The sequence below is a fragment of the Trypanosoma theileri genome (genome assembly GCF_002087225.1).
Source record: "Trypanosoma theileri isolate Edinburgh chromosome Unknown TM35_Tth_14_V1, whole genome shotgun sequence".
Taxonomy (NCBI): Eukaryota; Euglenozoa; class Kinetoplastea; order Trypanosomatida; family Trypanosomatidae; genus Trypanosoma; species Trypanosoma theileri.
The window spans coordinates 551,089-564,139 of NW_021639856.1; the positions used below are offsets into that span (position 1 = coordinate 551,089).

The 13,051-nt window shown below is 39.8% G+C and overlaps 6 protein-coding genes across 6 annotated transcripts; all 6 read left to right on the plus strand.

Annotated features, from left to right (window-relative positions):
• Nucleotides 1-1,067: 1,067 nt before the first annotated feature.
• Nucleotides 1,068-1,922, plus strand: TM35_000143010 (histone-lysine N-methyltransferase; the record flags this gene model as incomplete). The annotated part of the gene is made up of 1 exon (XM_029025746.1): nucleotides 1,068-1,922. One exon carries the CDS (start codon nucleotides 1,068-1,070, stop codon nucleotides 1,920-1,922), a length of 855 nt encoding a protein of 284 aa, XP_028883156.1.
• A 298-nt stretch (nucleotides 1,923-2,220) lies between these two features.
• Nucleotides 2,221-3,573, plus strand: TM35_000143020 (WD40 repeat-containing protein; the record flags this gene model as incomplete). The annotated part of the gene is made up of 1 exon (XM_029025747.1): nucleotides 2,221-3,573. One exon carries the CDS (start codon nucleotides 2,221-2,223, stop codon nucleotides 3,571-3,573), a length of 1,353 nt encoding a protein of 450 aa, XP_028883157.1.
• A 252-nt stretch (nucleotides 3,574-3,825) lies between these two features.
• On the plus strand, nucleotides 3,826-5,223 carry TM35_000143030 (uncharacterized protein; the record flags this gene model as incomplete). The annotated part of the gene is made up of 1 exon (XM_029025748.1): nucleotides 3,826-5,223. The coding sequence occupies one exon, from the start codon at nucleotides 3,826-3,828 to the stop codon at nucleotides 5,221-5,223; it is 1,398 nt and encodes a 465-aa protein (XP_028883158.1).
• Nucleotides 5,224-5,510: 287 nt separating this feature from the next.
• TM35_000143040 (putative DNA-directed RNA polymerase III subunit) lies at nucleotides 5,511-8,903 on the plus strand (the record flags this gene model as incomplete). The annotated part of the gene is made up of 1 exon (XM_029025749.1): nucleotides 5,511-8,903. One exon carries the CDS (start codon nucleotides 5,511-5,513, stop codon nucleotides 8,901-8,903), a length of 3,393 nt encoding a protein of 1,130 aa, XP_028883159.1.
• A 170-nt stretch (nucleotides 8,904-9,073) lies between these two features.
• Nucleotides 9,074-9,919, plus strand: TM35_000143050 (uncharacterized protein; the record flags this gene model as incomplete). Its single annotated transcript, XM_029025750.1, has 1 exon — nucleotides 9,074-9,919. One exon carries the CDS (start codon nucleotides 9,074-9,076, stop codon nucleotides 9,917-9,919), a length of 846 nt encoding a protein of 281 aa, XP_028883160.1.
• A 930-nt stretch (nucleotides 9,920-10,849) lies between these two features.
• On the plus strand, nucleotides 10,850-12,100 carry TM35_000143060 (beta galactofuranosyl glycosyltransferase; the record flags this gene model as incomplete). Its single annotated transcript, XM_029025751.1, has 1 exon — nucleotides 10,850-12,100. One exon carries the CDS (start codon nucleotides 10,850-10,852, stop codon nucleotides 12,098-12,100), a length of 1,251 nt encoding a protein of 416 aa, XP_028883161.1.
• Between the last annotated feature and the right edge of the window lie 951 nt (nucleotides 12,101-13,051).

Sequence of the window (13,051 nt, forward strand, 5' to 3'; positions counted from 1 at the left end):
TAACAAATATAACTTCTAACTGTAAAAATTGTGATGACTTCTTTTTGTAAAACGAAAGTGTATCTTTTTTTCCAAATGCAAACCTGCATACTAACTAGGATAAGAGCCCGTGTGAGGTTGCAGGGGTTGTGTCAGTGGCAGGTGTGGGCGCCACCGATAGTTCAGGATTTCTCTCGGCTGACCGCGTGCCCTTTTGGCGCTCGTTGGGGCCACCGTCTGTTGCTGCGGGGGGAGTTGCTACTCCCCCATCGTCGTCGCTGCGCCGAGTGCACGCGGGCTGGCGAGAGAAACCCATGCGCCATTCCCCCACCTCAACATGATGAGGCAAAAGAGTAAAGGAGGTGCTCTCCCACGCGAAGACCACCGTTCCATCCGCCCATGTGCGCTGTTGCCCCCTAACAAAAAGTGATTATAATAGGGCAACAGTCACGGACGGAGCGATGGCTTTTGGGGTGGGAGTGCACATTTTTGTTTTTCTCCCTTTTTTTTTTGTTGATCAAGTGTCTAATTGTTCTTCCTTTCCCACCTCCTCTCTCTACGGACGATGCGTTGGTCACGTGCTTGCGAAGAAATAATGTGTGGCGCCGGCACGTGATGTGGGGTGTGATTCGCTTCTTTTCCGTGCATATATTTCCATTTTTTTTTTTTTTTATTTTACTATTGTGTGGTCAATACCCTTCTCTGTGTGCTAGTGGTGCTGGCTGAATGCTGGTATGGCTCCGTGTTGGTTGATGTCATTTGTGCCTCGTCAGTGTTTGGCTTCATTCTTTTCTCCTCTTCTAACCCTCATCTTTTTACAGTTTTACGTGTCCTGTTGGTTCCAGTTTCTATATTTACTTCCGCGAAACACATATATACTCGCACAAGCTTTGTGAAGAACACATATCACTGCATATTGTCTTTGTTGTATTGATGTTAATGTTAATTGATGAGTTTCGTGACAATCAGTGAAAGTAATATTGTGTATTCTGTTTTTTCTTAATTTCTTTTTTGTTTAATAATTTTTTTTTCTTTTTCAAATTTTCTTTTTTGTGATATATTTTTTCATCTTTTTTTTTATATAGCTGATGCTTAGGCATGTGCGACGGAATAATCAGGACCGTACATCGGGTCTTAAACGGCCGCGGCAGTTGGAAGAATGTGGTTTTGGCACGCCTGCTGAACCGTTTAGGTTGCCACTTCGTAAGACGCCCAACGGGAGCAATTGTTTGCACTGTGTGACGGACATGTGTGATTGCAAGTGGGTGGAAGATCAGTTGCGTGAGTGCTATTCAAATCTTTCAGTAACGCGGCAGGTTCAGCAGTACAGGAAGAGGGAGTTATGCGCAAAATCAGTTCTCCCACCCTTTGTCGCCCGACTGGTGCGTCTCTCTGGTGTGAAGTCGGGGGATGTTTTTTACGATCTAGGATGCGGTAATGGGAGTGTGCTGTTTCATGTGGCCCTGTTGACTGGAGCTCGTTGTGTTGGAGTGGAAATAAACGAGCGTAATGCAACTGTTGCCAGGGAGGCGTGGCGCTATCTGCAACCTATTTTTGAAGCTCGTTGTGGTAAGTCTCTAGATGTTGAAATCATTACCGGCGATTTCTGTTCCGTTGTAAAGAGGGAGGAGTTCTTTTCCTCCTCTCCAGTGGTCTGGGTTGCGAATTTACTGCTTCCACGGCCTGTGAATCATTTTCTTTCCGAGCGTTTTCGTTTACTACCAGAGGGAAGTCGTATTTTGTGCATGGAAGACTTGTATCCACATGCTAGATCTGTTGCTGCATTGCGTGACCCAGATGCATTTGAGAAGTTCACTATGACTGACTTCAAGTGGCAGGCAATGAGTGTTGAATGGAGTTACACGGAGGGTTCTTTTTATATGTACACGCGACGTGAATCGGAAAAAGGTGTTAAGAATCAGAAGGAGGAAAAGAAGTTGTAAAAGGAAGAGAAGATGGAGAAGAAAAAAGGAGATTTCTGCGCTTTTCAGCGCTTTTTGTACGGAGGGTTCTTTAAAAGGAAAACAACGAAACATGATCAAAAATGAAATGGGTAATTGTATGACCTCTGCTATCAGAAAAATAATTTTTTTTTTTTTTTTTTTTTTTACTATGATCACGTCTCCTTTCATGTCAATGGTTTTTTTTTTTTTTTGTTAATTTATTGTATTTCTCTGATTATTCTTTTTTTTATCTTTGAATCGGTCATATTGTTTTATAGGATAGGGCAAATCCACCACAATGCTGTTTGTCGCTTCCGATAGCAAGTCACAACTTATCGACCTTGGTACAAAGACTGTTTACAGGGCGTATTCAACTTCCCAATTGGAGCGTCATGCAGTAACCTACTGTTCATCGTCAAGGATGATAGTTGCGCACCAGTCAAAAGGTTGTACGTCATTCTTCTCTCCAAGTACTCAGCAGCCGTTGCAGCGCAGCTTTACATCGGAAATCATTACATGTTCTTTGTGTACGCATGACGGCGTATTTATTTTTGGAGGAACCATAAATGGCAATATTTATGTATGGAACACACTTTCTGGAGAGCTCATAAACCTTGTTAGAGCACACTCCCGACGTGTGACAGACATTACCATTTCTTCTGATCAGTCACTTATCGTTACTGCATCTGAAGATTCTGTATGCAAGGTTTGGTTCTTTGCCGCACTTGTGTCTCGTGGTGTTAAGATTCCAGCACCTCGTTTTGTTTTTAATGGTCATACATTGTCAGTTAATGCTTGTGTCTTTATGGAAACTGGTTATTTAGTTGTGACGGCTTCTTCTGATCGTACTTCTCGTATATTTGATGCTCTTACAGGTCAACAACAACTAGTTATAACAGTTGACGATGCATTAACATCGGTTAAGACTTCCCCCAATGATGATGTTCTGATCTTGGGATCTGCGGTTGGATCGCTTTTCTTCGTAACACTGTATGGTAATGCATCCCAGTCGTGTCTACCGACGTCATTGAGTAGACGCGATGATAATGTTGTTGTGCGTAAATCCTTTGAGGGTGGTCACAGTGGAGCCATTTTATTTATTTGGTTTGATGTTGCTAGGCCAGAATACGCTATTGTTGCAAGTGAAAATGGCGTTTTGCTGTGGTGGAATACCGCAACACGAAGAGCACATAATGAAGTGTTCCCTCGTCTCTCTGACGGTTTGTTGAGTGTCTGTTACGTCCCAAAAGATGCTGTTTCTCCACCATCAACATATCCGTTTTCTCCTTCGCGTTCCATTGCTGGTCTTGCAAAACACCCACTTGATCCTTCCAGCGCACTCTTCTCTATTGTGACAGTCTCTGATGGCGAAGCAGCGGTGAAAAAACATATAATCACAGAGACAGCGGAAGTGACATCAGTTTCTCGTAGGCGTCAACGTCAGTCTGACGGTAATGCTGACAACTGCAATTGTAAATATGATGATAATGATAGAACTGAAACAACCGATAACAGAGATAGTGATGAAGCTTCCAGTAGGAAAAAGAGATGTCTCTTTGAAGCCCTGTGTTCGTTACAACAAAAGAATGACGAACTGGAAACTCTTAGAGACAAGCTTAAACGAAAACTTCTGAGGTTAAATGCCTCATAAAAAGAAATCAGAAAACGAATAATAATATAATGCACTCCGATACAATTTTTTTTAAAATCATTTTTGGAGTTCCTTGAAGAATGCTTTTTTATTGTTTTGTTTGTGTTTGGGTGGGTGGTGGGTGTGTCTTCGATTGTATCATTTTTATAATGCACTGATGTCTCTCCACTTTTTTTTTTTTTTTCTTCTTTTTTTTTTTTTTAATTCTATTACGAAAAGAGTAAAACAACGTATTTAGATGGTGTTGAAGTTATGGAAAAAGAAGCTCTATTTCCTTCTCATGAGTTGAGGGAGCGTTCATTTTTGTTTCGTGAGTTGATAGACCACATGAGTTCTCTTCTTACACTTTTTGAGAATGGTTCATGTGAGGGGAATGAACATATACTTGTTATTCCTCCTAATCGTGAAATAGAGCGCTATATTACTGGACTTTATTTACAAACGCGAGGTTCAAAACAGCGTATCATTCGACGAATACCACAAAGTATTGTACGCCGTCATTTGTTACACGGTCGAAGTCTGGATGATATGTCAACGTTTGCAGGTGATACTGCACGTGTGGATTTGTTTCCTTTTCGTGGAAATAATTTTGGTGAAAGTGACAGTACTCATGAAATGTCTTTCTTAGGTACTGTTAGTCTGCTATGTGCAGGTGGATTTTCTCTCAAAGTTGGCATATTTTGGAAGGAAAGGTATGCTATAAATGACAGATTTTCTGTTCTTTTCGTTGATAAATCTCTAATCAACACCGATGCTCTCTCTGTTCCGATTTCTGGGCTGAGTGGTTTTGGTAGTCGACATTTTTGGAGGCAAATATCAACACCCAACACATGTGAAGAAGTTTTACTTCTTCAACAGTATAAACGTGATGAAAATATTCTTCGTTCTTTTCTTGAGAAAGTGGTTTTATATAAACCAACGACTAATAGTGATAACTTGAGTATTCGGAAGCAAATAGACACTGCATTGCTTTATGTGGAAACGGAAGTAGGGATTATGTTACTATCATATGTCTGTATATCAGGATATGAATATTTAACTATTGCAAAGGTTCTTCAAATTATAACCACAGCTACAGATATTGCTACGAGTGGTTCTTCTTTTATGGAAGAAGATAAAGAAGATATTTTAGTAGCTTTCCACACCATTGTGACTGGAGCAATTAGCAGAAAGCTTCTTCCTCACTGGGATAACATGATGGAGCGGGAAAATGTCGCATTTAATCATACTTGTCGTACACTTAAGAAAGTGTATGGTTTTCAGCATTTCCTTCCACCAGTGCTTCAAGAATTTACTGAAAAACAATTTTCAGACGAAATTCAGCTGGTGCATGTACTGCAGAGTTTTTCACTTAGTGTACTCTCACTTATGCGTGTTATGGAGACTATGTTGAAGTTGCTTTTGTGCGAAATGGAGAAGTTAGATTGCATGAGAGATGTGACAGCCGATATGTACATATCTCTCTTGGTCTCTATTTTAGTTGCAGCTGAACCGACTTTTCTACCTGCACGCATAAGATACGCAACTGACTTTAGTTTGGCGGTAATGGATGTGTCTTCTGCGGGCTATGCAGTAACTACTTTTGAGGCAGCTGCTACACAAATTATGGAAGAATATCGCCTTTATGTTACTACAGGTCATCAGCAATAATACCTCTTGGGGTAGTGTCTATCATTTTTTTTTTTTTTTTTGGTTTTTATTATATCCTCATTTTTATTGGATCTCCCTTTTTCTTTTCCTCTCTAGTTGTACTTTTTTAATACTGAAAATGGGTTTTCTTGAATGATATGTTCTTTTACATTTTTTAAAAATCTTCTTTTTTTTTCTTTTCTTTTCTTTTCTTTTTCTCTTTCTGTGTTTGTTAGAGAGAGCGATAAAAAGAAAGAGAGAGAGTGAGAGAAAGAGAGAGCGAAAGAAAAAGAGAGAAAAGGCTCTGTATGTCCGTTCCATCTTGTGTGGAGAATAATGATGCGTACAATGCACGCAAGTTGGCAATTCTCCCAGCACTTATTAGCATGAAGGGTTTGTTAAACCACCACATAGCATCATTTGATCATCTGATTAATGTGGAGCTAAGAAGGATCCTTCTTAATGAATCTAATCGGGAAATTAAAAGTAGTATTGATCCTGATTTCTCTATTCGGTACACTAATATACGTGTGTGTCCGCCACGCGAAATCATTGGAAAGGGACAGTTGCCAAAATCAGTTTCCCCGCATGAGTGCCGTACACGTGATCTTACGTATCGTGGAGACATGATTGTGGACGTGGAGTACACCAGCCGTGATCGGTCAAAACGATCCTGTGTGGAGACGGATATCAAAATAGGCACAATTCCCATTATGCTAAAATCGAGTTCATGTAATTTATATGGTAAAAGTCGTGAAGAACTAATTGCAATGCGAGAGTGCCCACTTGACCCTGGTGGTTATTTTGTTATTAAAGGTGTAGAGAAGGTGTGTTTGGTGCAAGAACAGCAAAGCAAAAATCGTGTTATTATTGAAGCAGATGACAATGGTAATATTGTGGCTCACGTTCAAAGTAAAACGCATTATTCAATTTCAAAATGTTCAGTCATGTTTAAGAAGGGACGCATTGTTATGGTCCACCGATCTTTCAAGGAGGATATTCCCATTGTAATTATGCTAAAAGCTCTGGGAATGGAAAGTGACCAACAAATTGCACAACACATTGGAACAACACCGGCCTTTCAAAGTGTATTATTTGCTTGTTTTGAACAAGCCGCAGCTTTAGGAGTAAAAACACAAGATGACGCCTTACAATTTATTGGAGAAAGACGTAAAGAAACTACATGGGAAGTTGATGATGCACAACAAAGACATATACAAAAATCAAAGGCAGACAATGCCGCAGAATTTCTTGGTAACGTATTATTGTGCCATATAAGAGAAGGAGAAATTCAGCGTGATTGGAATTTTCGCCACAAGGCACTTTATGTTTGTTTTATGGTAAGACGTATGATTGAAGCTAGTGTGGACTCTTCCTTGCTTGATGAGCGTGATTTTTACGGTAATAAACGTTTTGAAACAACAGGAACACTTATGGGCTTACTATTTGAGGATCTTTTAAAACAGTTTAATCGTGTGGTGAAAACAGCTATGGATCATCAAATTTCAAAGAAGGATACTATTAAACCGTTTAATGTGAAACAACTTATGGAAAGTAAGATGGAAGTTATTCAAAATGGAATGCGTGTTGCAATAAGTAGCGGTAGATGGGAGTTAAAACGATTTAATATGAGTCGTCAAGGCATCACTCAGGTTCTCTCGCGTTTATCATACATAGCTTGTATTGGTATGATGACCCGTTTAGCATCTTCTTTTGAAAAGAGTCGAAAGATTAGTGGTCCACGTTCGTTACAACCAAGTCAATGGGGAATGGTTTGTCCATGTGATACACCAGAGGGAGAAAGTTGTGGTCTTGTTAAAAATTTTGCAAATCTCAGTCAAGTGACATTAGATATGGATGATTCATTTGTACGATCAGCCGCTCACAACCTTGGAGTAGAGGAAGCAGACTGTATCACCCCTATGGAATTCTTGTCATATTATACTGTTTTCTTAAATGGAATACTAATAGGTATTCATCGTTACCCCAATCGCTTATGTCGTGGTGTACGTGCATTACGAAGATCAGGGCGTCTGCATCCTCACGTTTCTATCGCCACAAATGATCGACAAAAAAGTGTTCAAATAGGTTGTGATGGTGGTAGGATTGTTAGGTTGTACATTATTGTTAATAATGCAAAACCTGCAGTTACTTCGACTCACCTTGATCATTTATCTTCTGGGAAATGCACAATTAATGATTTTTTAGCAGAAGGATTGGTAGAATTTATTGATGTTAATGAGGCTAATGACTGTCTTATTGCCGTATATCCTAAAGATATTGAAAAATACACAACACATTTAGAAATTGAGCCGCTTTCTCTTTTGGGAGTAGTTGCAGGTATTATTCCATACCCACATCACAATCAATCTGCACGAAACACTTTTCAATCTGCTATGGGTAAACAAGCGTTGGGAACTATTGCTTATAATCAGTATATACGCTCTGACACTGTTCTTATGTTAGGTGCCTATCCACAGCGTCCACTTTGTCGAACAAAAGCAATGAATCTAACTAATTACGAAAAATTAGGTGCAGGTATAAATGCAATGGTATGTGTTATGAGCTACAGTGGATATGATATTGAGGATGCACAGGTATACAACCGTTGTGCCCTTGACCGTGGGTATGGTCGTTGTGTTGTTCTCAGAAAACACGAAGTAGACATGGAACGCCTACCAAACGGAGAATATGATGTTATCCTTCCACCTGATTCTAATTTTGGAAAGTGTAAAGCACTTAACAGTGATGGAATTGCCAGTAAAGGTGCGATTGTTCGTCAATTTGATATTTTGGTAAACAAGTATACTCCAGTGACATCATCTGATCCAAGGCCGAATCCGTTAGTGTATAAGTATCCTCAGCCTGCTGTAGTTGACCATGTGATAATAACTCCACCAGGGGATTCAGAGCGTTCGATGGATGTGGAGCAGAAAATTAAAGTTGTTACAAGAGAAGTTCGTATTCCAGAGCCAGGGGATAAATTTTCTTCAAGACATGGTCAGAAGGGAGTTGTTGGGCTTATAACGGATGGTGTTAATATGCCTTTTAATGAGAAAGGCATAACCCCTGATATGATTATGAATCCCCATGGTTTTCCAAGTCGAATGACAGTTGGAAAATTATTAGAATTGGTAAGTTCAAAGGTAAGTGCTCTAACAGGAATATTTGGTGACGGTACGGCGTTTGGTGGTAATAAAGCAGAAGATATGGGGATCGAATTATTGAAGCATGGCTTCAATTATCACGGTAAGGATGTTTTTTACTCAGGTATTACAGGTGAAATGATGCAAGCATATGTTTTTTTCGGACCCATATATTATCAACGTCTTAAACACATGGTAACAGATAAAATGCACGCACGTGCTACCGGGCCTCGTTCAATGTTAACTAGGCAACCAACAGAAGGTAGGTCCAGAAGCGGTGGTCTCCGTGTTGGTGAAATGGAGAGAGACTGTATGGTAGGTTATGGGGCGTCAAATCTTTTGAACGAACGGCTACTTCTTAGCTCGGATTTGTTTACTGTTGACACATGTCGGTCATGTGGGTTTTTGGGATATTGTGGATACTGTCCATATTGTAATACGAAGAATACAGTGTCTCATGTTAATGTGCCCTATGCGTTTAAACTACTCTTACAGGAACTCCAAGGCATGGGTATAAGTATAAGACTTTCGTTGGATTTTGTCGGACAACAATAATAATCGATTAAAGGCAAAGAAACAAAGAAATCATGATATTAATATATAAATATAATATATAGACTATAAGTTATGTTTTTTGGTTGAATAGAGTATCTATGCTATATACTTGGAGAACCCTTTTTTTTTTTTTTTTTATAGCGCCTTCTTTTCGTGAAGAACAATTTTTAATGAAAACAACGCCAGTTAGAAGATTTGATAAACTTTTAGAATTTACACTAGAAAATAGAGTACTTGTTAGATGTCTTAAAACTCTTGGAATAGGTGTTTCTTCATCCCTTTGCTGCCAGCAGTCTTGCAATGGTTCGCCGATCATGACACTTAGCACTTCTTCAGATATTCCTTCTGCGTTTCCATTGGTAGTTGTACCAGATACTTCTGTTTGGACAGTTGGTAGTGTGCACGATGATGACATTGAGGGATTTATGCCAACTCCAGAAACTTGTCTTGCTATTCTCACTTCCTTGAAAAAACAGCACCTGTTAGATGTATTCTTTCTCTCACTTTGTTTCTCCTTCAATGCCTGCCGGAAATGCTCAATGTGGTCAACGTGGCAAATACAACAAGTTTTACAAGTTCCCATGGATCACACAGAGGATTCTACTACGGCAGAATTTTTGCGTTCGCTTTCACAGCATAATCTTACACCACCACTTGATATATTTCGTTTAATGCTTAATTACACACTTTTTCATTCATTTCGTTTGTCAAAAGATGGGATGTGTGTGCAAAGAGATGGGCCCATATTAGCAGTAATTCCCATGGTGGATGTTGCTGTTACGGAAGGGATTAATAAAGGAAATCTTACATTGCAGAGATCAACTGCAGAAGGTACCCGTACTCTTTTAAAGAAGAATTCGCTTTTATATGTTAAACAAGGCCTTCAAAGGAGGTCTTCAGATGCGACATATTGGGTGTTACAGACAGCAAGATGTGTCAAAAAAGGAGAGCGTTTAACGTTCCAACCACCACTGAAGTTTTTCTTTAAAAATGATATAGCCAGCTCGGTGTTATGAGGATAATATGATTCTTTTCGACTACAACTTCTTACTATGGTACTGCTGTGAGTGTCCGCAACTCCGCTTTAAGAAGCAAGATTGAGGTGTAAGATTTTTTATTTTTACGTAGGGTCACTGGTTACGAAATTTTCTTTTTGAATCGTTATTTGCTGAGTCTTTATCCTTTTTGAAATATTTCGGAAGGGTTTGATCTACTTCAAGGTGTTGGGTAAGAAAATACACAATATTATCTTTTCTCAATTATGCCTACATGGTTTTCATGTAAAAATGTAACTTTCAAAAATTATATGTTATCTTCATCTTCCCCGCCCTCGCATGAGAAGCATTTTAAAAGGGCACTTTGAACACCTTCTTTTCGTCACCACTAAATAGTTAGGCACATTGATTAGTCATCTCGGATTTGCTGTTAGAGGTAGTTTTTTTTTTTTTTAGATATCCATTAATAAAACTAATGCAGAGAACGCAGAATGTTTTTATTCTTCCTTTTCATCTGTCTCTTCAAAAAAAAAAAAAAAAAATGCAGGTAAAAAAAAAAAAAAAAAAAAAGAAACTAACGTATTCGACTATTCTTATCTTGTTATTGAGTTTATGCTGTTTTTTTTTCTTATTCATTTTGCAGAAAAAGATTTTTTTTTTTTTTTTTAGGGGGTGGGGTGGAATGGTAGTTTTCGTTGGCAGGTGACTAAATATTTCTTGATATGAATACAGTGCTGATATTGATGGTTGTTCTTTTACTGTATGTCCGAAACGTATTACCTGTAGTAGTCCCTCTGCACACCCATTGCTCTGTATTTAGTGGATCGTTTCTCCCTTCTGTACGTTTTGTTTTTTCTTCAAAACGTTATCTAAAGAATTTCTTGCTTCCTATATCATTACTATAAGAATATGAAGCGAAAAATATCCGTCTCTCTTCTTGGGACGCAAATCATGCTTTTTCCGCTGAAGAAGTCCTTAACTATTATTATTGTGTTTGGGATTCTCTTGTTAATGCTACTGTTGGTACTCTTACTTCAAATCACTGTTGTAGAGAGTGATTTGACGAGCCGACCTCTCAGTGAGCCCCCGCCTTCCGTGAGACCCAACCACTACCTTCGCTGTGTCGGTGAACGTCTGCTGGTGGACGCGGAGTCGCGTTGGGTTGGGAACAACAGCGGCCCCGGCGTGCTGCCGATGATGGTGGTGCCGCTCATGCTCGACCTGCCGGACTTCCGCGAGCTCATGTGCAACATCACCGTGCCGGTGCGGCTACTGGTGCTGGTGCAGAACGGGGAGGAGCCGCAGCTGTCGGCGTTCCTGCAGTCGCTGCTCGACGCGTACGGCTGGAGCGGCCGGCTGGTGGTGCGGCACCACGCGGAGAACATTGGGTACAGCGGGGCGGTCAACGTGGGCCTCCGCCTCGCCCTCTCCCGCCCGCGCGAGGAAGTGCCGTTTGTGTTCATCACAAACAGCGACGTGACCTTCTCGCCAGATCTGCTGCCGCGACTGCTGCAAGAAGTGCACACACGCACACAGAAAGACGCCGCTCGCATCGACCAGCTGGAAGCGGAGGTGCAACGTGAACCGAGTGGACACGCACCGGCCGGGAGGCGGGCCAAAGTGCTACGCTCACCACACGGAAACAGTAGTCTCTCAACATCAGCTCTGCTGCCAGACAGAATACGCTACGCACCCGCAAAGGAACGGGCAAATGCATTCTCCGAACATTACGGACTTTTTTGTATGAATTTAAAGGAAAGTTGCTTTACGTCCGTCATATTGACACGATTGGCGATTAGCAGTGTAGGATTCTTTGACGAAAACTTTTACCCATCTTATGTTGAGGATATTGACTACGATGTGCGTCGTCGCCTACTTGGATTTAAAAAATATGTTACGAATTATGGAACATTTGTGCATATTTCCAATTTAAACTTACGTGCTGCTCGTTTCACAATGACGCCCACCGCATTATGGTTTCGTCGCGCGTTCGAGTTAAAGGCGATGCGAATATATGCTTTTAACAAGTGGAACACGGATAATGCTGGTCCGGGTTCATTCGATGAACCTTTCAATGGTATCATTCCTGTTGATGTGTGGGTGAGGGACGATGAAATGATCAAGAAAGTGCAAGAATACGCACAAATGATGTTAAAGCAGTGCCCCATATTAACGTACAATACTGATCTCTTGCATATTTGAGGTTTTTGTTTTCCTCTGAAGACCGATAGAAAAAAAAAGACCCTGAACAGTTGGAAGAGTGGTTTTTTTTTTATATTTTTTCTTGTAAGGCATTTTATGTTTCACGTATTTTTTTATCTGGCTAAAGTTTTTTTTTTCGGTAAAAATTGTAACCGAACGTATTATTATTGTTTAACATCAAAGAGTTTTTCCATATGTTGGAACAACCTCAACCGTATTTGTGGAGGATATAACGAGGTTTTTTAATTGGCCGTAGTGACGATAAAGAATCCAAAATGTCATTGTAATTATACATACGTAATTATATATATATATATATACAAATATAAATATATATGTACGTATGTATGTATTTAACTCTCTCTATGCTTTTGTTTTCTTCTCGAGCAGTACCCAATGGTTCTCTGATGTTTCCCTGAGAACCCGTGCAATTTTTGTTGTTGTTAGTGTGTTATGGTAGTGGCTTACATATATATATATATATATATATATATATATATTTTTCTTTGGTTTCTCTTATTTCTTCTTGTAGATGAAACAGTTTGTAGTTATTCTTATTACATCGTTTGAAGAGGTATAATACATTAAAAAAGCAAAAAATCAATATCTCCAATGTTGTTCAAGTTCTTCAAAGTCAACGACTCTGATGGATTTTGTTCAGAGGGTCGGTGTCCACTCAAGAATTTGGTTGTGTATTGTTGGCTGTTTCCCTTTGATGCCTTTAAAGAGACGTTAGTGTAAGGAACTCCAATGCTGTGTTAATGTGTTCTGTCGTTATTGGATAATTGGGCTACTTGATTGACAATGTTGTTGGTGTGTGTTTGGAGTGGGTGGGTGAGCATTTATTTTTGTTATTGGGTGTTCCTCTTTGGTGGTGGACCTTGGGAACATGATGGATATGATTGCAAGGAATACGAGGGAAAAAAAAGAAAAAGAATACCCTTTTCTATT